The sequence below is a fragment of the Halictus rubicundus genome, unplaced genomic scaffold, assembly GCF_050948215.1.
Source record: "Halictus rubicundus isolate RS-2024b unplaced genomic scaffold, iyHalRubi1_principal scaffold0028, whole genome shotgun sequence".
Classification (NCBI taxonomy): Eukaryota; Metazoa; Arthropoda; class Insecta; order Hymenoptera; family Halictidae; genus Halictus; species Halictus rubicundus.
In genome coordinates this window covers 1799947-1826124 of record NW_027488569.1, presented here as the reverse complement: position 1 = coordinate 1826124, position 26178 = coordinate 1799947, and the positions used below count along the sequence as shown (strand labels likewise).

General features: G+C 45.7%; 1 protein-coding gene across 5 annotated transcripts in view; it reads right to left on the bottom strand.

The window, feature by feature from the left end:
• Nucleotides 1-26178, bottom strand: part of LOC143363221 (uncharacterized) — a 327991-nt gene that overhangs the window by 129153 nt on the left and 172660 nt on the right. For all 5 annotated transcript variants that reach the window (XM_076803819.1, XM_076803820.1, XM_076803822.1 and 2 more), the window contains one exon: nucleotides 13940-14284. In XM_076803819.1, the coding sequence (XP_076659934.1) occupies nucleotides 13940-14284 (345 nt within the window). The remainder of the gene's footprint in view (nucleotides 1-13939; nucleotides 14285-26178) is intronic.

Here is a 26178-nt window from a genome sequence, read left to right as displayed (position 1 = left end):
AGAGAGAGAGAGAGAGAGAGAGACAATTTTCACACTGCTCATTGCAATATTGAAGCTTACAGACAAATTTTGTGATCGGATTTGAAGTCAGCGTGATAAAATCTACGAGAAAAGATGTACAGAATGTCAAGAAAAATCTAACCGTGCATGGCATTGGATAAATCACAATTTTGTTTAAATATTTCAAGTTTATTTTCAAAGTTAAAACATGTTTGTACCATAGTCTCTCTATTTTTCCCATATTTTGCAATATTTTAACTTCTAAAAAAAAAATCATAGCTCTATCTCATTTCTATCGAAAGTTCTTTGATTTTGACAGAAACTTCGTCACTTTGTCAAATATAGTGTTACGAGTATCGATATGTTACGAAATCGAGACATCGCGCCGAATGGTCTTCGTTGTATCGTCGTCACTAAGACGACGTGGCTAACTTCTCGGTTTTATATATTGTATACATATATAAAACTTTGGAAAATGCTATAAACTTTTATATATATGATATTATTCAAGTTTATTTTACGTTTAGTCTTTAGTTGTAAATTTGTATTTGTTTGTTTCTTGTCTTCAGATTTGACATCTAAAGTAAAAAAATATGATAAATTTTGTTTAATTTTTTATGCGCTTCGTGGCATAAAATTTCATTTTGAATATAATTTTCTTTCTGACAGGAAGTAAATTCCGGCTCATTTTCTTTTTAAAAGAAGTCCTGGTAATGTATGTATAAAATTATTATAATGTTAAGAATAAACTGATTCAATTTAATATAAATCAAATGATTTCCCTAGCTTTTGCATACACGTGACCGCCGTTCCAGTTTCATTTCAGAGATATTAGCGAAAAACTGCAAAGGTAATGTGACAACGAGTCCTGCATATATCTACGCGCCCTTGGCAATGTACGTGTTAGCATGTGTTGGTCGGCTGAATCGGGCTCATGCAGAAATCAGTTTCACGAAACGCTTGTACATTTACGGGATTGATGACATGGCAACAGTGAGGCGAAGGATGATATGTGGCAAACATGTCTAGTCGCTAGCTTTCTCTCTCAATTTTCGTTTCTCTCTTTCGCTACTACTCAAGTCGGCATTTTCCAAAGTTTTATATATGTATACAACATATAAAACCGAGAAGTTAGCCGCGTCGTCTTAGTGACGACGATACAACGAAGACAATCCGGCGCGATGTCTCGATATCGTAACATATCGATACTCGTAACACTATATTTGACAAAGTGACGAAGTTTCTGTCAAACTCAAAGAACTTTCGATAGAAATGAGATAGAGCTATGATTTTTTTTTAGAAGTTAAAATATTGCAAAATAAGGGAAAAATAGAGAGACTATGGTACAAACATGTTTTAACTTTGAAAATAAACTTGGAATATTTAACTAAAATTGTGATTTATCCAATGCCATGCACGGTTAGATTTTTCTTGACTTTCTGTACATCTTTTCTCGTAGACTTTATCACGCTGACTCCAAATCCGATCAAAAAATTTGTCTGTCACCTCAGGATTTGAAAAAATCGATTTATGCGAAAAGAAACTAATGAAATCACAATTTTTCCGTTGAAATGATTTCATAACCCTCTAGTTATTTTGATTCAGAGGCCAAAATGTGAATTTCGCGAGGCGTTCGAAACACGCCTGGCGTCACGAGACGCTCATGCTCCTACAGGCCTCTCTGGCGGACAACATGCTGCCGAATATTGCTAATCATTTCTCGATGATGGAAAAGTAGGACTGCTGAGGAACTTTCCCGCCTAGATTGAACTTTTATCTAGCTCTTTTCACTATGGAAAAGTCCCGTCTCTGCATTATTGGGAAATATTTCCAGGCATCCCGGACCCTTGCGATCCGCGTAGACACACGTACACGCCGACCAGGCGGTGTGTGAGTGTGCCCCGGCACGGCTATTCGAATGAAGCTACGACAGCGCCATCCACGCTGTCGCGCCGCGCATGCTCCTATAGGCCTCTGTTTTACCGATACAGTAACTGCTGACGATGAGAGAGATCGGGAACAGAGTACAGCGCTCGTAACGAAAAATGCCGGAACTATATTTTGATGAAATATCCAATTTTCCTCAATGATGCAATGTTTGTGGGTTCCCGCAATTATTTGATTAATACGTAAGCATACAACGTGATTGGCGTTGCATTGAGATCCTATATGTTCCCGCTAGGCGGGAAAGGTCCTACGAACTCCATACGAGCTCTAAATCTCTCGATATTTACGATAATGTCACTCGACAACACACGAAATCAGCATGCTGCTGATATTGCAAATTACGGCAAAAAACGCAAAAGTAGGACTTCTGAGGACCTTTGCCGCCTAGACTGAACCTTTATCTAACGCTTTTGACTACAAAACAGTATTATCTTTGCATTATTAAGAAATGAGAGCGTGTCTCCCGTACCCTTGCAAATCTCGTGTACGGTGTGCGGAACTAGGGAGGGGATGCGCGCCGGGGCCACCGCCTTAAGAGATTTTGGTCTAGCACTGATCGTTTTGGCAAGGTGAAATATGGAATTAACGTTGTGTAAAAAATCTCGGTCAATTTCGGTCACTCTTGGCTGCAATTTAAATTTAAATATCAACTTTCAGAATTTCCAAGAATTAATCTAGCGAAGCTTACAGAGTATTTGAAGTTGTAGGTGAAATATTTCGGAATATATCCAAACAATAAAGAAAAATGTAAAAAGCAAATGATTTATTAATCCTTTATGTTTTAATAACAATTTTTTTGTGTGGCATAAATTATTTTCATAGCGCTCATTGAACTATTGTCAGAAAAATGCCTGTTGAATTTTTGCGACAGTGGTCCATTGAACGAAAACTGTTCATTTATCGTAAAAGAGTTGTTATTAAATATTGTTTTTGTTGTCTTCCAGTGGGTTTAATATCTATGTATATTTCTTAGTATTATTTACAACGTTAACAGATATGTGATTAACAATTAAATATAAAATTTCAGATTTCTCGTAATTCAATGTGTAACAATGTGTAATAAAATTCAATGTGTATTGATCGGGCGGCGTGTCGCATGATCGACGCTGGCCCCCACCACGACGTCCTGACCGCCCTGCTATCCTTGTCTTAATGAAGGATCGCAGGATTCCCCACTAATTAGCATGCGCGCGCGGTGGATAGGGAAATTCTGATGAATGCACTAAGGAAAAGGGGAATACGGGAAGGGCTGGTGGAGAGGTGCGAGGAGGTGTTGAGGGAGACGAGTGGTAGGGTAAGGGTGGGAGGGGAGGAGGGGGAAAATTCTGGACGGCAAAGGGGGTGAGGCAGGGGTGCCCGCTAAGTCCGATGTTGTTTACGTTGCTGCTGGCGGACATGGACGAGGTGTTGGAAAAAGGGGGTGGGGTGGGGGGAGTAAACCTAGGGGGAAAGAAGGTCTACACACTAGCCTACGCGGATGACGTGGCTATGGTGGCGGAGGACGAAGAGGGGTTGAGGGGTATGATGAGTGGGTTGGAGAAATATCTGAACGAGAGAAAGCTGCAACTGAACGCGGGGAAGTCGAAGATAATGAGATGCAGAAGGGGGGGCAGATGGAAAAAGATGACTTGGAGGTGGAAGGGCAAGGTGTTGGAGGAGGTGGAGGAGTTCAGGTACCTGGGGTATGTGATTATGAGGGACGGGGGGCAGAGGAAGCAGGTGGAAGACAGAATTAGGAAAGGGCAGCGGTAATGGGGCAGGTATTGGGGATTGGGAAGAGGAGGTTTGGTAACGACTGGGGAAGGAGGGTATTGGCTGTTTGATAAGTTGGTGTGGACGGTAATTAGTTACGGGGTGGAGATTTGGGGTGGAGGGAATGGGAAGGACTGGAGAGACTGCAAGAGAGGTTTTTGAGGTGGGTGCTAGGGGTAGAGAGGTGCACCTCGGGGTACCTGGTAAGAGAGGAGTTACAGAGGGAGTTGCTGAGAGGGAGGGCGGGGCTAAGGGCGTGGGGCTACGAGAAGAAGCTGAGGGAGGGTAAAGGGGGAGAGCTAGCTAGGAGGTGTTGGGTGCTGGTGAGAGGCAGGGGCAGAAGGGGAGGGGAGGAGACCGGATGGGAGATGGAGAGGAGGCGCTTTTGGGAAGAGAGAGGGTGGTGGATGGAGGAGGCGGAGGTGTTGATGGAGGAGAGGATAGAGGAAGTGAGTGGGTGGTTGGCGAAGAGGGAAAGGAGGAAGCAGCGGGAGGAGAGATGGGAAAGGATAAGGAGCGCGAAATACAACGAGTGGTATGGGAGGGTTAAGGGGGAGGGGTTACCGGGTTACCTGGGAAAAGGGTGGGGGGAAAGCAGATGGCAGAGGGTAGCCAGGTACAGATTAGGAAGTCAGATGAGGGGCGGAAAATATTGGTTGGGGGGGAGGAGAGAAAGTGCAGGGTCTGCGGGTGGAAGAAGGAGACGTGGGAGCACGTGTGGGAGGGTTGTATGAGAGGAGATGAGAGAAGGGGCTGGCAGGAGATGGTGGGGGAAATATTGGGGGATGAAGGCGAGGGGTAGGAATGGATGAGGAAAGTGGATGAGTGGAGAGAAAGGACGTATGGGCGAGTGGGACGGGGAGTGAATGGAAAAGGAGTGAATGGGAGAGGAATTTGAAATGATAGTGGGAGAGCAACCGGAAGAGGGGGTCCAGGTGTGTGAGGGTAGGGAAGGGGGGAGTAGAGAGGTATGTTTGTGTGGGAGTGGGAAAACAAGAATGAGGTGTGTTGCTATCTGTAAGATAGCGCTCTCTCTCTCTCTCTCTCTCTCTCAGGCGTGTATATAATGTAAATAGTTTAAGTTAAGTTTAAGTTAAGTTAAGTAGATTAAGTAGGATAAGACTAGGGTTAAGATTAGGTTAAGAGAGCGGGGGAAAGGAGGTGTTAACAAGATTGTAACCCCGAGGGGAATCAATAAATGATATATATATATATATATATATATATATATAGCATGCGCGCGCATCGATCCCCACGCGACACGGATCGAAGGAGGTCGATGCGCGACGAAACTGGAGCACTCTACGTCTGGGAGCGATCTAGCTCGGGTCTCTAGAATTTCGGGCGGTCCGGTACGCGGCGAGCGAGTCAAACCGACTCAGGGATGACACAGTCAAACCGACTGCGTCCCTTCGTCTCGAACAAACCTCAAACTTAGGAAGTGTCGTGCAAACCGCACGACAGCGGATTTATAAAACCTTGCAGGCGGCAATAAACGGCCGTAATTTAATAATAATTAAAAGGAGACGAAAGGAGATACATATATCGTTCCCAAGTCGAGTAGTCGATAACAGGTACTCGAAACACTCGTGGGTTACGACGGCTCACGTTCGTGCGGGATAATCGCGACCCGGTACGTAAAAGAGTTAGTGCGGTTAAAGTGTTTCCACCGATACCGGAAAGCCTCCGAAACCACCGCAAAGTGACGACGGAGGCGATCCTCAGGGTCGGCTGTCTGTCCGACGCCTCGTACGTGTCACCATACGGCCACGCCTCCTGAGTAATCAGCGGGGTGCTCGTATGTTACGACGACTCACGTTCGTTCGGGAAAATCGCGACGAATCCGCGCCACCACCGATAACATCGCGACGTGAGCAACGTACGATCGCCAAATACGAAAGGGACCCAGACGTGGAGCTAGAACAGGGCTCGCATGAGTGCCTACGCGGTGGCACGATAGCTTAAAGGTCGCGATATAATAGGCGCGAACACGAGCGCGTTATCAATAGAATAATAAGCAGCGAGTATTGTAAACAGTTCGGAAAACAGAATATACTGTTATTCTACCTCCAACATCCAACATCGTCAGAATACGACGGGCGTATATACAGGGTGAGTCACCTAACGTTTGCACCTCAAATATCTTTGTTGTTTCTAAAGATACGTAAAACATGGTAAGGACAAAGTTGAATGGTACAATGGGGCTGACATGATGCAAAAAAAGAATTTTGTTTTTATGTCATTTTTTAAAGAGATATCAAGATGATCTTCACTTTTTAAAATGGAACCACCCCTTTTTAAACACCTACAATGATAGTCCCTTTCATTAGGAATTCAGTGACAATAATTATTCCAAGGTAATTCAAGGTCACAGACAGAGAAAACGTATAAGATTTAGAATATGAAAGCAGAATACGTTTCTCACGGTTGAGACTTGTAGTAAATAGTAAACATAGTATGGTCGTTGTTAAAGTAAACATACTAAGGTCCTTCAATGTTATTTTTATTCAGCATTCTTATTTACTATCAGCATGTTTCCAAATGCGATTCCGTCTTATTCAATTACTGAAAAGTGTGATATGATCACGATTTACTGTGAATGTAGACAAAATGCAGTGCAGGCCCGATTACTTTATGAAGAAAGGTACCCCGAGCGAAACACTCCTTCTAGACAGACTTTCATTAATACGTACAGGTTGTTTCGAAGTACTGGAAGTGTACATGCAAGACAGCACAAACGGAAGAATCCCACGACTAATGAAGACTGTAACGGTACACGCCTCGTTGCGGGAAGCGTTGCGAGGCGTGCGAGCCCTCCCCTGATTGGCTCAGCGACCAGGGTTCTTTGGGGAGGGGAAACGAGGTGGTTGAATGAAAACGCTGGGTTACGGAGAAAGGAAATAATAATGCTTTATTTTAAATCGTGTCGGAGGCCGGATTCCCCGTTGGTCCGGCGACGGAGTCTCGGCGGGGGCCTGTCTCTCGTCCGGCCTGGTTACAAGTAAACAAAAACAAAGAAATGAACCGTGAGCGTGGACACCCGGTAACGGCGCGGACCTAAACTACGATCGAGTAACGCGAGCTTACTTCTACCGGATAAAGTACCTACATCTAATGTTCTTACTTACTATCACGCGGCTTAACCCTATCTTACACGCGGAGCTTCGGTATCTCCGGTACTGGGACTGGTCGCGGTGGTCCGGAGTATCGCGGCGGACGCCGTCCGTCGGTGGACGGCGGCGGGAAACCGGAATCAGGTTCGGTACCGTGCGCGGTACGGTGGTGCGCGCGGCGAGCCGGGCTCGCGTAGCGTCGGCACGGCGATCGGGCGCTCTCGGCGCGGTCCCGAACCCCCACGATTCTCGTCGCGCGGTCGCCTCAGCGAGATGGTCGTAACGGCCGCGGCCCAGCAAGTGGTCGTGGATTCACGACGTTTCCTACGTCGGCTGGGCTCGCGGGGCGCGGGGAGGAGGTGCGAGATTCGCGGAACGCTCCATCTGTCGTCCCCGCGCGACCGCGATTCGAGTACGTAGACGCAGGCGTAAACCTAGTGTCTACGACTCGAAACCGGCGAGGTCGCTCGTCCCCGGTAGTATATCGTGAGGCGAGCTCCACACGCTGCTGCGGTCGGTTGGAGACTAAACGCCTGGAGCGCGGCGCGGAATTTCGGACGGGAGCGCGGGATGCGGGAACGGGTCCGAGGAGTGGGGATGACGGTCCGGAGTGTCGAAACTACGGTGCTCTGAAAAGAGCAGGCCGTCGATCGACTGCCTCCCAGAACCTGTTCGCGGTCTCGGTTTCGACGTATGGGACGTAGACCCACGTACGCCTCGGCCGATCCCAGCGCTTCGGCGTGTTCGCCCGATAGTAAACCGAGGCTAGCACGATTCCGCGCGGCTGCGAGAGGATCTGGGCTCGGGTGTTCGCCCGAGAGCTGCTCCAGACCAACTCCGCTCTCGGGTGGTTTCGTAGCGATCTTTATAGCCCGAGCGCGGACCTTGTGTGCTCGTTCGCGGATCTTCGGCACACGCCGATTGGTCCGCGCCCGGGCCGGAAACGTTAGGTGACTCACCCTGTATATGCCCTGGTATATTCTCCAACATCGTCTCCGAATGATTCAAGAGTAGTTAGAACCTCTCCGTCTTCCAGTGCCTGGAGGCACGAACCTTGTCCTATAAAGGTCGTAGCCGTCCCTTTATCACTATCGGTATATGCACATATATATACGGGTCATTATACGTACATCAACGTACGTACGCCTCCCGAGAAATCGGCAGCGTGTACGTGTGTTGCGACGGTTTTCGGTAACGCGGGCGGGATCGTTCGGACGCGTCGGGACGATCGCGAACGAAGGTACGGGCGGTAGACCGATAGTCAAAATAAACGGTTACAAATGTGACTATCAACTATATTGAATATAACTTTCTGCTTTGATTTTACTTTTTCTGCCGCGTGCTTCAACGTTTTAACTGTATAGGTGGGTTTTCCTAGGCGCGTCCCGACGCAGCGGTCTGCGATCCAAACTACATTTGTTGTAACTCCTGTTACGCGATTGGTCGCACGCGTCCGATACGAACTGGTACGTATTTCCTTCTTTTTTCACTTGAGAAGAAAGGAGAAAGAGTATCAGGTGAACGCAAGATTGCGCCACTGACGAGCCCTTACAGGTATTCGGACGCACTCGTGTGCGTTTATACATAAATTTTCAGACTCACCCGAATCCCAAATATTACCCCACACGCAGACGCACGAGTGTCAAGATCGACTGCTTCAGAAGCAGTCCAGACGCAAGACGCGTGGCAATCCTAAGCGAGATCGTACACTTTTTATCGGAGTACTGTTACGGATAATTGTTGGATTTACAGACGTAAAATAAAGAGTCAACATTTTTTCCATTAAATTACAGCGGGTAAACTAACAAACTGATAAAAATGAATTTTTACATAAACTACCATTGAAACCACGGGCGGTCACCCTCGGGCTCAATACACCATGAGGCCACTTGCTTGGGGTCAGTTTTGATCTCTCGCATCGATCTCCTGATGTAAACATAATATTGTAGAACTATTGGGTGAAACTGATTCGATGTGTTTACGAAAATGGGAGGCAGTTTATCCTGTTAATTATTTTGCCTCATTTTAAGAACGTGTACTTGTGTGCTTAATTATTATTAAGCTATCATTTTTGCGCTTTGTTTCAACATTGACAATTTACTTGAGAACAGTTACTTACAAATGCAAGATAACAGCCCTTGTTGCAGCCTCTTGTAGGGTCGTGGAGAAAAGGGCGTGTTCGTTTTCACGAAGAATAGGTACGCGCGTTTTGGTTTAACAAAGTTTATTACAAACTTAATATCTTAAGTAACAACCGTGAAAATATGATAAAATTGAGTTTTTTCTTAATTTGTTTTTAATATATGTTTTATACCTATTGGGAAAGTAATAAAAATGTAAAGATAATCGAGATTGTTTGGAAGAACGTGAATGGGGATCACATTCAAAGTACTGAGAACGCGTCGGATAGTGAATAGCATTCACCGGAAGTAAAATTTGGAATACAAAGATATTAATAATATTTTTGCATTGTGACATGACATTTGAATATAAAATGATAAATGATTTAAGAAGAATAGTCTCTTGCGATGATGATTAAAAAAACAAAATGTTTTTATCTTTAATGATAACTGAGGTATAAATTGTGTTGTGTAGGCAGTTTTAGTAAAACTCGTCCAAAATGGCAAACTTTGATGGTCTTGTTACGAGCCAGGGCTGCGAGCAACGCGAGAGGCCGGCGAGGGGTTGTTACCCCAGGAATATGGTTTCAATTTGTTAGTTAGGTACGCGGACGCACCCAATGCGAAACCGGGGAGCCGCTAGGATAGTTGACGTCGAGGACGCACCCAATGCGAGATCGGGGAACCTCTGGGAGGTTGGAGTCAAACGCAGACGCACCCGATGCGAAACCGGGGAACTACTAGGAGGATGAAACTTCGTGAACGCACCCAATGCGAAATCGGGGAGTCACTAGGAGAGACACGCGGCGAACCCGATTTAAAAAGAAGGTGGATAACACGCAGACGCACCTGATGCGAGACCAGGGAGCTGCTAGGATACGGAAGAACCCAATGCGAAATCAGGGATCCGCTAGGATGGTATAGTTTTCGTGGACGCACCCAATGCGAAACCGGGGAGCCACTAGGTTGGAGAAATCTTCGTTGAATTGAATCTAAGATTAGTAAGCCTCGTAACTTATATATAATTTAATTGATACAATCCGAGCGGTAAGATTGTATCATGTGGGAACTTCAATTATTAGATTAGGATATCAGGCAATAATTAAAGGTTGTAGATTACGCGAGTTAACAAACAAGACAAATATATTCTGATTTGGAATAGTTACAAGTGTAATTGTTTGTGTCGCGAGTGGATGTAGTAAGTGTACAATTAGAGAAATTGTTACCTAATGATGCACGGTGTTGACGCACTGGCAATGCGGGGTTAGATAGCGATTGTTGAATGCCAAATAGAATATATACCGAACTAACGGAATCTATAAGGTTATGAATTGATTCGAAAGGGACTTTAACCCGATCTCACTAGACTTGACGCGACGTGACTGCACGAGTACTGAACCGCGTCTGAATCTAGACTGAACCGCTTCTCGACTAACCAAAGAGGATGAAAATGCATGGGTTTATATACCCTAAAAATGAGAGGGGAATGTATCTGTTTTATTTTACGGTCGCATACTCGTATTTGTCGTTTCTAGTGAGTTTAAGGTTTGCAGCTGGAGCTTGTGTTTATAGGGGTAAAACGAAGGGTTAGCCAGGATGATCCTATCAAAGATTATCTTGACAAAACATTCCAGAAGGGGATGTTTTGAAGATTTCCATATTAGGAAATCGTACGGTGCTGTTACTGAATCATGCTTCGTGCCAGCTGCGTCCAGCCGGAGTACAATCATTAAACAAGGGGCCTGTTGGGACGCTTTTCGTTCTCAGAAAAGAGATTAGAACCTCCAATCGAAATGAACGTGGAGAAACGTCTCCATACGTAACAGTCTGTATCTTTTAAACAATTTCGAAGATTACAAAATGATGGCTCAACCCACCCACCCCCCCCTTCGCCCTCCCATTTTCACTTGGGCTACAATATATTTTAATTTCATCAAAATTCGAAACATAGTCCCAAAAAATGATTTAATTCACATGGAATTATCCCCTTCCTAATTTGGATATTTCCTTAACAAAAAAAAAAACAAAATAGCTACTATTCTCGTGTTTACAATATATGTGTAATTTACGTATAATGTAAGGACGTGTGATGCTGTTTCACCCGGTGGCAAGAACGATTCCTGTCTCCATGACGTTGTAGAGGAGGGATACCGATAGTTTACCTAAGGAGCTGTGGAGCCCCTAAAAACATTGCTTTTCTGCCAAGCACAGCAGGGAATTGTCAACGCGCTTTCGAAAGGCCATCTGGAAGTAATAAGACGTTCAAAGTTATGGCCCCAAAGACGTCGAAAAGATTATTGGGACGAAGACCGTTTTTCAGCCGACAAATTTCTAACCCCTGTTCTTGAATCTAGGCGACCAAACAACTTCCGTAACAACGAACCTAAGGGTGACACCCGTATTAGGGTGTAACCGTTCTTTCCTACCTTTTCTTTCTGACCGAATACGTTGTTACCCGTATCTCTACTTCGCGTCTACTATCCCTTACCGTCTCGAAGGGTCGGTTACTACCCTAATTTCTCGAAGCTCGCAAGTTCGCGAGATGGAATGGATTCGTGCCTCCAGGCACTGAAAAGCGGCGAGGTATGGACGAGATAAATGAGATATTCGAAGCCCAGATAAAGTCACAAAAGATGATATATTCTTGTAAGGACCGTTCTGTGTGTGTTTGTATACAGTTAATTCAAGGTACTGTGTGGAACAATAGGTCGGCCTCCCGTGCCGACGGCTCGCGACGCGTAAACAAAGTATTATGAACGCGTGAGAAACGCTCGCGGTACGCTCGCTCGACTCTACGTCCGGTTTTCAGAATCGGTTTGGAAAAATCACTCAGCACGGATCGCGCCCCGCGATGAGCAGTTCGTGACCCGTCTGACCGTCCCTACACTCGGCCGGATACTCGTACGAGTGATCAGGATGGAGACAAACACGAGATCGCAGTCACTCCACGCTTCCAATGAGTCTGCCCTTCGGCACGTAATCGTGGCCTCTAAGCAATCTCGGACGAGGCGGCGGCAGAGTGTCAGTGACCGTGCAAAGTCCGATCGCTCCTATCTGACCCGAAATCCGCGATCGAACGACGTCGTACCCATCAGACCATCCAGGCACCTGGAGGATGTTCGTACAAGTGGCCTGGGTGGAGACGCACACTAAACCTTGGTCACTCCACGGAACGCACGAGTCTACCCTTTGGCATGATACATGGCCTAGGAGTGATCTCGGACAAAGGTCACGACAGAATACTCGGGATCGTGTGATGCTCTTTCGTACCGATTCGGGGGAGACTCGCACTAAACCTCGGTCGCTCGACGGGACCCAGGAGTCTACCCTTCGGCACGATACGTGGCCTCGGAGCAATCTCTGATAAGGTCACGACAGAGTATCCGCGATCGTACGAAGTACAATCGCCTCGAATCTGGTCGAGACCCACACCAAGACCTCGGTAATTCCGCGGAACCCAGAAGTGTACCCTCTGGCACGGTGCGTGGCCTCAGAGTACGCTCTGTCGAGGTTTCGGAAGAACCACCGCGATCGTGCGATGATTGACTGTCTCGCTTCGACCCGTATAGTACGTACAGTATCTTTGAAACGATACTTCTACGTACCCTATAATAATATTTATACTTTGAAAGACGAAGCGAACCTACTGTGTCTGTTCGACGCGATTATCGCACGCTTCGCGACGCGTTTCTATCTCTGCGCGACGCAGTTCTCTAAATTTTACAAAATTGTGTCATGCGGACACACGGCGCTTTCCACTCGCCGTCGCTGCTAGTACTCGCGACTTGCTCGCTGCAAGTGATCTACACTGACAATAGTAACACTTTACTTCGTAATTGATAATTAAACATTTCCCGATCAATCTTTAAGCGAGTGAAAATTCTATGATTTTGTTTGACTACTACGCGGTCACGTCCGAGAGTCACGGAGCTTTATATAAAATGTTGCGACAGTGCCACGGCGCGGTTTGTGCTCGTGACTCCTCGGTTTGAGGCGCATATGTGTTGAGAGCAGGAAAGACGGTTTGCCTTGCTCTGCCGAGTCGGTTTGACTCCTTTAACGCGTACCGTGTTTCGTCGAACAGACACTCTTCCTAAACGCGTGTTTCCCGGACCGCTTCCAGACGTAGAGTGCTGGTCGCTGGCTCGCATCGACCTCCTTCGATCGTTATCGAGTGGGGATCGATGCGTGCGCAACTTGACAAGGATCGCGATATCTCCTATCCGTAGTGGGATGTGGTGGTGGGGTCAGTATCGCCGATCGAGACGTGCGATGTATCGATGTGTAACCGACACGGTTACAAGGGTCTAGTCATACTTCCCGGAGACGGTCCGGATAATAAGGGACGTTTCATATATCCCGGTCCCGGTCCGGTCAACACATAAGGTCCCGTGCTCGGTGTCTATACGCCTGTGAGTCCGTCGGAAAACCACTTGAGAGGCGCTCGTGCTGCTCGCAACAAAAGCCATGTCCCGACCATCGTGTCATTTGCTACTTAAACCCCAGAACCGTTTACTCCCCTCTACACTCCAGGAGATGGCTATGCTAGAGTCCGCCGGGACCTGACAGAGACAACTCAAGGACTGTAGGCGAAGAGTTCTCACCGACACCAGATCATACTCGTTAAACCCACATTCCTTTTTTTTTGACCTTTTATCTGGCTCTCGCCAAGTGAATGTTCCAAAGTAAATCTAAAATCTACGGTCTAAGACTATGTACCGGGTGACGAATATTTCCGACGCCATAATAGAGATTCTAAAGTATTTATTAGACAAATACACTTTTTGAAAAAATTCTTAAGAGTACTTTTGGTATCCATAAAAATTCTACACGACTAGATATTTTCTTAAACGAAGCGTAGAAATTCAAATAAAATTTTTTAAAATCGAAAGCTAACTGTTTATTTCGGTCCCCGTATTTAATAGTCATAAAAGTGATGGTTATTGACTGAATCGTATAAAAATTGTTCATTGTTAGTATTACATATATTTTGGAGTAAGTACTCACTTAAACTTGGCACGAGACGAATCCTCCCAAAGCCAGATGGTGTGACTCATAGCAGTGAAACCAACACCAGAAGTCATGACAGAACCAACTTCCGGGTGCTTCTGCAGTAGCCATTCCGATACAAAGTCGTTTTCCGCCTGAGTAGTGATATCAATAAGACGTGACTGTCTCTGTGAACAATAGACCAATGCCTCCGCGTGATTGGAGCCGCTATCAGGATCTGCCAAGTGATAACAATGACCCTCGTATGGAATTTCACCCTTACGGCAGTGAGCTATTCGATTTAAAACACATCTCACGCCAACAGCGTCCCTTTCTACACGACATTCTGGTTCGTGTGTAAACCTAAAAAATCATTAAAGAATTCTATTAGGTGTAGAAGTTAATTCGGTACTACTTGAAAATAATGTACTTTTCTATTCACAGAGAAATCATCACTTCTTGAATTGTCAAAGTATTCGTCGTAACTATTAATGGCCTTGTCAACTAATGGATAATGGGAAACTGATGAATACCTTCTGGAAAATGTACTTGCATATCTTTTCTAATGTTTCAATATTTATATTAGTTAAATAACAATGGAACGTCGGAGACAGGTGATGATCTATTACAGTAAGACAAGATTTGGCGAGCAAGCTAGCTGTGGGATTTGCCAGATCGCAAAACAGTTCGGCAACATTTTTCCATAATTCAAATTACAAACAGAAATGTGAAAAATAATTAAATCATTTAAAATTATTATAATATTGTAGTAATTGCTGATGATGTAAATGTATTACGTCAACGGGAATGAACTTTCTATAATTTTGTTGACGGTCTTACAACAATTGTATGATTTTTTATACAACTAACCGATTTTATCCGAGATTCTATACGAGATAACCAGGATTGGCTCAAGCTGATCTGGATTTTCAATTACTGTCGGGAACCTGAAGTAAAGAGTACACGAATGTGATGTTACAAACTGGCTCTATTAGTACGGAAGGAATAACGATGCTTACGGCTCGAAGTGCGAATTATTTCTGAGCTAGGATGGTCTAGTGTCGCTAGATGAGGGGATGGAGCACGAATTGAGGGGCAAAGTTACCCTCATTCTACAAATACCGGAGTATGTTAGAGAAGTATGTTAGAAGAAGATAGAGTAGGGATACAAGACTTGATTTGGCAACACAGGACGGGTTCTCCCAGGCACGTGCACTCGTACCAGAGATGGGCAAATAATTATATAAAATTTTCAAATGAAAGATAGTTATCTTTTATTTGTACTCATTTTTCTGAAATACACATTCATCATAGTTTATCTATGTAAGATACTCTTCACAATTTTCATTCGTCATCTGTGGTTTATCGAATCTCGAAGTAACGGCGTATGCGTATTAAACGCCTCTAGCGGTGAGAAGTTATTTGAGAGGCGTTGTTAGTAAGATACAGCTGATGATTTTCAGAGTATCTTTGACGATTGTTTGAAAGTCGAAGGCAGCGTCACTATTTATCTTACGGTGAATCCCGTCAGATACTCGCTACGAAAATGTATCGTTGATTTTCGTTGAAAGAATTTCAATGTAACTTTGAGATTTATTCGAAGCTCGGTGTAGGAAGATGATTTATTCGATTGTTTTATTCGTGACGAGTATTTCGAATAGATGAAAATCACATGTATCTTTATTCGTCTTTTTATTTGATTTCAAATAACCGACCTCTTCTGACGACGCTTCTGATCTGACGTTGCCAAGTCGTAATACTTACGTCGTAATATGTAAGTACGTTGCAACCGTTCTTTCCTACCGTTTCTACCGATTCGCGTACGCTGTTACTCGTATCTCTACTTCGCGTCTCGAGACTATCCCTAACCGTCTCGCAGGGCCGGTTACTACCCTAATTTCTCGAAGCTTGCACGTTCGCGAGCAGGAATGGATTCGTGCCTCCAGGCACTGGAAAGCGGCGAGGTATGGACGAGTTAAATGGGATATTCGTAGCCCAGATAAGGTAACAAAAGATGATATATTCTCGTAAGAACCATCGTGTGTGTTTGGATACAGTAATTCCAGGTACCGTGTGGAACAATAGGTCGGCCTCCCGTGCCGACGGCTCGCGACAAAGTATTATGAACGCGTGAAAGACGCTCGCGGTACGCTCGCTCGACTCTACGCCCGGTTTTCGGAATCGGTTTAGAAAATCACTCAGCACGGATCGCGCCCCGCGACAAGCAGTTCGTGACCCGTCTGACCGCCCCTACACTCGGCCGGATAATCGTACGAGTGATCAGGATGGAGACAAACACGAAATCGCCGTCACTCCACGCTTCCAATGATTCTGCTCTTCGGCACGTAATCGTGGCCTCTAAGCAGTCTCGGGCGAGGCGGCGGCAGAGTGTCAGTGACCGTGCAAAGTCCGATCGCTCCTATCTGACCCGAAATCCGCGATCGAACGACGTCGTACCCGTCAGACCATCCAGGCACCTGGACGATGTTCGGACAAGTGGCCTGAGTGGAGACGCACACTAAACCTTGGTCACTCCACGGAACGCACGAGTCTACCCTTTGGCATGATACATGGCCTCGGAGTATTCTCGGATATTGGTCACGGCAGAGTGTCCACGATCGTGCAAGGCGCGATCGTCTCGATTCAGTAGAGACGTGCACTAAACCTCGATTATTCCACGGGACCTATAAGTTCACCCTTTGGCACGATACGTGGCCTCGGAGTGATCTCGGACAAAGGTCACGACAGAATACTCGGGATCGTGCGATGCTCTTTCGTACCGATTCGGGGGAGACTCGCACTAAACCTCGGTCGCTCGACGGGACCCAGGAGTCTACCCTTCGGCACGATACGTGGCCTCGGAGCAAGCTCTGATAAGGTCACGACAGAGTAGCCGCGATCGTACGAAGTACAATCGCCTCGAATCTGGTCGAGACCCACACCAAACCTCGGTAATTCCACGGGACCCAGAAGAGTACCCTCTGGCACGGTGCGTGGCCTCGGAGTACCCTCGATTAAGGTCACGGCAGAAGAACCCTGATTGTGCGAAATGAAATAGTCTCGATCCAGACGAGACTCACAGAAAACCTCGGCAGTCCCTCGGAACCCAGGAGTTTACCCTTTGGTACGTTTCGTAGCCTCAGAGTACGCTCTGTTGAGGTTTCGGAAGAACCACCGCGATCATGCGATGATTGACTGTCTCGCTTCGACCCGTATAGTACGTACCGTATCTTTGAAACGATACTTATACGTACCCTATACTAATATTTATATTTGAAGGACGAAGTGAATCTACTGTGTCTGTTCGACGCGATAATCGCACGCTTCGCGACGCGTTTCTATCTCTGCGCGACGCAGTTCTCTAAATTTTACAAAAATCGTGTCGTACCGACACACGGCGCCTTCCACTCGCCGTCGCTCCTAAATAGTACTCGCGACTTGCTCGCTGCAAGTAATCTACACTGACACTAGTAATGCTTCACTTCGGAATTGATAATTAAACATTTCTCGATCAATCTTTAGGCGAGTGAAAATTATGTAATTTCGTTTGACTACTACGCGGTCACGTCCGAGAGTCACGGAGCTTTGTATAAAACGTTTCGACAGTGCCACGGCGCGGTTTGCGCTCGTGACTCCTCGGTTTGAGGCGCGTACGCGTTGAGAGCAGGAAGGACGGTTTGCCTTGCTCTGCCGAGTCGGTTTGACTCCTCGAACGGGTACCGTGTTTCGTCGAACAGACACAATTCTTGAACGCGTGTTTCTCGGACCGCTTCCAGACGTAGAGTGCTCGATCGCTGGCTCGCATCGACCTCCTTCGATCATTATCGAGTGGGGATCGATGCGTGCGCAACTCGACAAGGATCGCGATATCTCGCGATCCCTCACTATCTCCGGACTCGCGAACAACGTAGTATGGTACGGTGGTGGGGTCGTATCGCCGACCGATACGTGCGGTATATGTGTATGCAACCGACACGGTTACAACGTACTACGGTATAGTGACTCCCACTAATATTCGAACACTTTTTTATTATTTAAACGATTGTAAATAGATTTATATTATTTAAACAGATGTTTACATAGGCAAATGTTTCTTATTTAAACGACTGTTTAAACAAATGAATTCTTATTATTTAAACAATTGTTTAAACAAATACAGTTTTATTATTTAATCAAATGTTTAAACCAATACAATTTTATTACTTAAACGATTGTTTAAACAAACATATTTTTATTACTTAAACAATATTCGTCACGTTTTGCAATGAATAAAAGTCTTTAGTCTTCTTTAAGTCTCAGAATATTAAGTTATTATGCCAATTTCATAAGGAACTCTTTAGATTATGTACAGATACACGTACATAAGCATTGCATGCAATGTATTTTTCTGTCTATGGTTCTGAATTCCCGACTCTGTAGAAAATTGCAGAAATATATAATCAAAGGCATCGATGATTTAAATTACACTGTACAACAAAATAAAACTTTTTTCATGTTTTGCAATACCAGTTGGGTGATTCTTATAGACTTTGTCATTCTAACACCAAATCCTAAAGCAGAATTGGTCTATCACGCAACGTTTTCGAAAAATATTGATTTTTTAAAAAATGCGTGATTTTATTAAAAAATGACGTGTTACGCAAAAACTAAACTTTGCAGTGGGTCAGAATGATCTCCGGTATTGGAGGTGCGATCTTGACCGCACCCAATCCTTGTCGTCGCGACTCCGCCGGACGACTGGGGTCGTCGTAACACCCGTACACAAAGCCGAGATTTCGGGGAGTATGCACGAATGACGACTCGTATAAGACCTTTGCTCACACGGCCAACCCTGAGGACTGCCCCGTCGTCATTATGCAGTGGGTTCGGGTACACTCCGGTGTTGGTGGAATGAACTAGGCAATACGGAACCCGTCCCCGACTGGCCGCGCCTCTACGCGAGGTCGTGGACGAACGCCGACCACGCGCACGCTGTCGCCTCCTCACGAGGAATGCGTGCGAGGGAAAAACGTATCGATGTTGAGTTTCCGATAGTGAAATAGGGACGGCTACGACCCTTGTAAGATAAGGTTCGTGCCTCCAGGCACTGGAAGACGGAGAGGTTCGAACTAACTTTGAATCATTCGGAGACGATGTTGGAGGTAGAAGTAAGATATATTCTAGCGTTTGATGTGTATACAATAATCGCTATGTGGTGTTTACCGGATTTACGCTGTTCGTAATTCGCGCCTAATCTATCGCGACTTCATATAATCGTGCCATCACGTAGGCATATACACGAGCCCTGTACTGGCTCCACGTCTGGGTCCCTTTCTTATACGATAATCGTACGTTGCTCACGTCACGCTGTCTCGGAGGTTACGCGTTTTCGTCGTGATTCTCCCGAACGAACGTGAGTCGTCGTAGCATACGAGCACTCGCTGATTACTCAGGAAAAGTGCCCGAATGACGACACGTACGAGGCGTCGGTCAGACAGCCGATCCTGAGGATCGTCTCCGTCGTCACTATTCAGTGGGTTCGGAGGGTTTCCGGTGTTGGTGGAAAGACGTTAACCGTACTGACTCTGTGCGAAACGTATCGCGAGTTACGAACCGTATCGCGAATTCCCGCACGAACGTATACCGAAAGAAGCGAGAGAATCAACTTTCCTTTGTCAAGAATTCGACTCGGGACCGATACACTTGCCTTCGTCTCGTTGTAGTTATTATTTGATTAATAGCTACGGCCGTTGATTGCCGCCTGTGGGATTTTATAGGCCCGCGTCATGCGGTTTGCACGACACTTCCTCAGTTTGAGGTTAGCACGAGACGAAGGAACGCAGTCGGTTTGACTGTATCGCTCCTTAGTCGGTTTGACTCGCTCGCTGCGTACCGGACAGCCCGAAATTCCAAGACCCGAACAAGCTCGCGCCCAGGCGTAGAGTGCTCCCGTTTCGTCGCGCATCGACCTCATTCGATCCGTATCGCGTGGGGATCGATGCGCGCGCACCTTAATTAGTGGGGTATCCTGCGATCCTTCATTAAGACAAGGATGGCAGGACGACCAGGAACGTCGTGGTGGGGGCCCGCGTCGATCATGCGACACGCCGCCCAATCGATATGTAATCGATACGGTTACAGAGTCAAAAGGTAGAGGACTCTACTGTACATATCCATATAGCCAATTATATTTTTATGTACTTCCTAATAGTTATAAATGGTTGTTAATGCTTGAAAAAGAACCGAAGCGGGTACTTTATACGCTCTATCTTTGTATTTATGTGAAAAATCCTTTATCTAGCAAGAATTTACGTTAGCAACGCCGACTACGTATAGCGACGGCCCTGGCGAGTCGAGAAAAGGCTGCAATGACCGCGTGGCGCGAACGCGTCGCGCACAAGCTATCAATGAATATTTTCTTAACCTGCTCATATACTAAGGGAACCAAATACTTTTCCTGAATGGTTTTGTAGCGTCCGGTCGCACGCACACAAAAGAGTCTTTCTTTCGTGCAAACGGCCAACGCAATTTACGACTCTCGTTCGACGAAGCGATTGTTGAGTGGACATTTTCCAGACCTAGTCGAAGTATGTTTATTAGAGTTTCGTCCCAAAGTCCTCAATAGCAAACTGAGACCGTCGTAAATTAAGAGACGAACTGAAGGGCACTTGAAGCGGACCCAACGGTCTATCGACACTTGGGTCAAGCATGGGTGGCCCGGAGGAAAGTCCCATCATCTTCTCCGATCACCTCGCCGTTCCTAAAACAAACACGCCAAGGGCGGAAGGAACGGGGGTGAGACGAAGAAAAAGAACAGCTCTGATTGGAAGGACCCAAAGCGTGGGTTAGCCAATCAGGGTTGTTTAGGATTTTTACCAGGGCAAACGAAGGCGTTAGAATTAAGTTGTACAGGACTTTCGAGGAGTCAGTCAGAAGTCGTCGCGAGATACACTTCGGATTAGTAGACAGTCGTCGAGCGTTGTTCGAAGACACCTCGCGTAAAATTGTACAGTCGCGAACACTATATGTACATTTAGAGATTAAATTGAGTTCGCCAGCAAGTGTAGTTGATGATAAATAGACCCTATCCACAGTTTCTTTACCAGAAATGTCTGTAGAATGCATTCCTGTATAGTAAATTCTTGCTAGATAAAAGATTTTTCACATAAATATGAAAATAGAGTGTATAAAGTACCCATGTCGGCTCTTTTTCAAACTTTAACAACCATGTACAACTATTAGGAAGTACATTAAAATATAATTGGCTATATGGGTATGTAGAGATGTTTAGTTTTTGCGTAACACGTCTTATCAAAATCATGCATTTTTAAAAAAACCAATATTTTTCGAAAATGTTGCGTGATAGAGCAATTCTGCTTTCGGATTTGGTTTTCGAATGACAAAGTCTATAAGAATTGGGTGTTGGGCAGTGTTATCTGGGAAAAGTTCAAAATAAGTAACAAGTTAACCATTTACAATATTATTTTAAGTCAATAAAATTGAAACAAGAATTAAAAAATTATTAATAAAAATATATATTTATGACGACAATTATCAGTGGATAGGCATAATTTTTTAATGAATTTTACTGCAAATTTCATCTTAATATCTCTTACGGTTCAACATTTATTGTAAAATGTCACGAAATTTCTCGACCCAGCACAGAGCCCGGCCGTCCTAGGCTGTATATTGCGATGCAGCGTTCGCTTCAGATAATTTTAATTTCATCAATTTTAAAATGTTCATCTTTTTAAAAACAAGTCTGTAAAGAGGACACTTAAGGCTATATACTCATTTTTTTCAAATTTTTAAAAAGTTACCTTATACGAACAGATCGCATTTGTTCAAAACAACGCACACCTTCAGCCAAAAAAAAAATAACACATGTTTCGTTCTTCTACTCTCGGAATCATTCGGCAGGGATCGTCGTCTGTCATTGCACATATATGTGTATATATTTGTGGCCGCTTCGACTGCGGCAAACGTAGATAGAAAAGGACAACATGCAAACACGGCCGCGCGGCCGAAGGTGTAACAAAAAGGCAGTACAACCCGATGGTATTATTATCCGATTTGTACCGTGTTTGGGCTTATTTTGTTCGGGAAAACATTTTCAATCGGTAGGTAATGATATCATTATGATAACGTTAATAAGAAATAATATTAGATTTAGTTGGTAAATGCCAATACGCTACTCGCTACAATGTTGCCTCTGATACTGAATCTCGACCATATGGAGCGTTGCGTCGTGTGCCTCCTGGAGACAACAATGTAAGCGTGTCACCATCACTTATTAATGACAATAAAATGTTTGTCACCATTCATAATTCTGCCATGGGAACATTATTAATCGATTGCAAATAGTTTGCTGATGAAAACAAGTATAAACACGCCACAAATCCGATAAGTTAGACGGTGCCAGTATTCAAACGTTTCCTTCGAAGTTCATCAACGAATTTTATTTCACTAGCTGACCGTTCCATTTCGATAGAGTCCGCTATCGTACCAGAGCATTTTCTACAGAGTCGGTAATTCAGAACCGTAGACAGAAAAATGCATTGCATGCAATGTCTGTACATGTATCTGTACTGTGACGTGGCAGATTTGTCCACGTCCCTCCGGATCAAAACCTAGAGACCGGGCCGGCCCTTTGGCGGCACCGCCGCGAGAACGGCTGTCGCGATCGCTCTCCCTGGGAACATCCGATACCCAGTTTGGAGACTAACGCGTTTTAAACGCCGCGCCAATTGGCGCGACGAGAAATTGCAGGTCCGTGGCCGGGTCCCAGGGGGACCCGGATTCTTTTCCCTTCTCCCAGAAGCGCGGAAAATTCAAAAGGAAACGTCCAGGGGTCGGCTGCGAGAGACACCCTGCAGTAAAACATCGAAGAGGACACCGAGCCCGGGTTTACCAACCCGGAGGCGCCGCCGAGGAATTATGGACCCGAGGAGAACATCGTCTCAACCTCGTCGCCGCCTCGCCCCGGAAAACTTTGCGGGTCCGCCGAGGGAACGGCTCGATGTCTTCCTCCGTGGGAATCGGCCAATCAACGCGGGCCATCAGGAAAGCGTTAGCCGATAAGTTCGATGCCGAGGGCCCCGGACCGCCGGGCGCGGCCCTGCCGCGCGAGAGCTAGCGATAGGTCCGAGCGTCGCGCGGGAGCAGGGAAAACTAGGAAAGTGGGGGACGCCTCGCTTCCGCGTTAGCCGGGCTTCGTGAAATGGGTCACTGTGCCACCGGAATTAGTCACGACTAGTCATCTCAACCATTGCTTAGAAAGAATAGTAATTTGGGTGATTGTCGCTGCCGGGATCAACGTAGGTCGAGCTGCCGAACGTCGGACGAGCGAGAGGACCGATAAACCACGTTGCCGAGTGGTAAGTGCCGATCAGGCTTTCGTACTTTGTTCCTTTTCGCGTTGGCTCGGTTGGCGTTTTTGTGAATCGGTCGTACTTCGAGTCGCGCCCAAACGTATCCTCGCTCGCCGTAAATCGCGATTAGAATAGGATCGCGAGGGGGTGAGGCCGTCGGTCGGTACACGGACGGGTTGATTGAACGCGGAACCGGCCGGATAGCGGGGGGCCGCGTGACCGTCTCGTTACGGTTGTACGTCGCCGGATTTGTAACGCGAAGTCGCGGATCCGCGGGGGACTCGTGCCGTGACCGATTTTTGTGAGAATGGCCGATCTAGAGATGTCCTACGGTGGGACGACGTGACGGGTGCCGTATTGCCGTTTCCGGCTACTTCCGACGGCCACGGTCAATTAGAATCTGCTGCCGCGTATTTCATCGGAACCCGGTCGCTTCTCAACCGGCTAATTGTCGATAGAGGCTGCCGTACATCGCGCCCGCGATCGAGTTCGACGCGTAGAAAGCATATCCGGGTGCCAATAGCGCGAGCGACCGTCTACCTGTCGTACAAGTTTGTAAAATCGCGCGGGCTTCGACTACACCGCTGCCGGGCGATCGCGGCAGCCCCTTGTAAAAGACCGAAACGAATAAATGTTAACTCGAAGCCCACACTCGTGTACGCTTCATTGTGAGAAACCTTTCCGCCGCGGGAATCCTGGCCCAGGCTGCCGCTATTCAGGTCCTCGCGCGGTCTCGTAGGTTCGGTATCATAATTCGCGTCTCGCGTTCATTACGAATTGTTCGTGTGACACTTGCGAGTGTCTGGCGCCCGTTTCAAGTCCCGAACCTAGTAAGATCCGTCGGGAAAATCGAGCCTACGAGATACCGTTTGTCACGGGTGGACCACATATCGCGCGGCCGAGCGTGGCCCGGGCTCACGGTCTATAAAAACCCGCCGTTGCCCAGGTTTTCTCCCGTCGGACGGGCCCGAAAATCCGGGCAACGTGACAGTACATAATCTAAGGAGTTATTTATAAAATTGTCTTAATAACTTAATATCCAGCAGACTACCGATGGTGAAACCCTGTGAAATTTCACTGCAAAAAGTGATGTAAATTGTTTAAGTAATAAAAATGTGTTTGTTTAAAGATCTGTTTAAATAATAAAACTTAATTTGCTTAAACAGTCGTTTAAATAATAAACATTTACCTATGTAAACATCTGTTTAAATGATACAAATCTATTTGCTTAAACAATCATTTAAACTGTGACGTTACGTCGCGTTACGGATGCCCTCTCGTGGATGCCGAGCATGCCAGGGTCTTTCGAGAGGGCAACGGCGCACAGTGGGCAATTTCGACGAAATCGGATTCAAAATCAAAGAACTTTCGATAGAAATGAGGTAGAGCGATGAAACTTTTTTTAAATTAAAGCTGAAACTTTGTAGAATATGGGAAAAATATGGAGACTATTACCATCCAATCATTTCAACGAAAAAATGACTTCATTAGTTTTTGTCACAAAAATCTATTTTTTGCAAAATCCTGAGGTCGTAGACAAATTTTGAGACCAGATTTGAAATTAGCGTGAAAAAATCTATGGGAAATGATGTATAGCATGTTAAAAAAAAATTTCTTCCGCGCGTGGTATTGGGAAAACCACAATTTTCTTGAAATTGTGCAAGTTTAACGAATTTTCTCAAGGTTAAAAAGCGTTCGTACCATAATCTCCCTATTTTTCCCATATTCTACAAAGTTCTAGCTTTCATTTAAAAAAAATTTCATCGCTCTACCTCATTCCTATCGAAAGTTCCTTGATTTTGAATCCGATTTTGTCCAAATTGCCCACTGTGCGGCGCCGGTTGGTGCAGTAGCTATGGTCTCCGACTGCGGAACCGCTGAAGGGTCTCTCGAGAGGGCAGGAAAGACGAACAACGGGAAATAAGTGAACAACGGGATTTGATAACTATTATTTATTCGGGCGGGGGTTGCCCGCTGGCCCGACGGCGGTCGTCGCGGTGTCCCGGTCGTCTGTCCCAGCTGGAACAGGTGGCTGGGGACAAAACGTCGGTGGACGACGAGGTATTACACGGATGCTACGCTAGGCTTAATTCTAATTCTTGTAACTAAGTGCACGCAGAACTATACGCAGAACGGTACGGGAGCGCAAGGCGCTACGGAAACGGACGCGGACTGGTCGCGGAGCGGAACGAGAGCGCGGTGCGCTGCGGAACGGTCGCGGGACGAACGCGGAGCGCGAGGCGCTACGGAAATGGACGCGAAACGGTACGGACGCGGACGGCCGCGGTGCGCGGGGCGCTACGGAAACGGACGCGGAGCGCGAGACGCTACGGAAACGGACGCAGAGCGCGGAACGGGAGCGCGGAGTGCGGTGGAAACAGGCGCAGACAGGAAGCGGCGCGGCTCAGCGTAGGGTCTTAGTGAATTGGCGTACCATGTTTGGCGCACAGTGGTCCGGATCGGAAAAGTAAGTGACATTTTGTTATAACTTTTGAACTATTAGAGATATGGCAATGAAATTTTCACTAAAAATATTTAAATAATAGTAATTTTTTAATGGTTGATAATTAAATATGTTTTGCATTTGTTAAACAATAATTTTTAATTCATTTTCATTAATATTTTTTATGAAAATTTAAATCGTCTAAATATAATATTTCAAACTATTTTTTACTTTTAAGTACGTATTTTATATTGATGTTTCATAAATGTTATGTTTTATGGGACACGTAAAATGTAGATTCGAGAAATATTTTTGTACCTACCGCGTACAAATATGAAATATCTTAATTAAAGTAATCAAAAATCGAAGGTAATACTAAAATTACGTTATAACAATAATGGATTACGTTATTAAATTGGTTATAAGTAAATGATAGACTTTTAAACTGTTTTATCATGTATTAA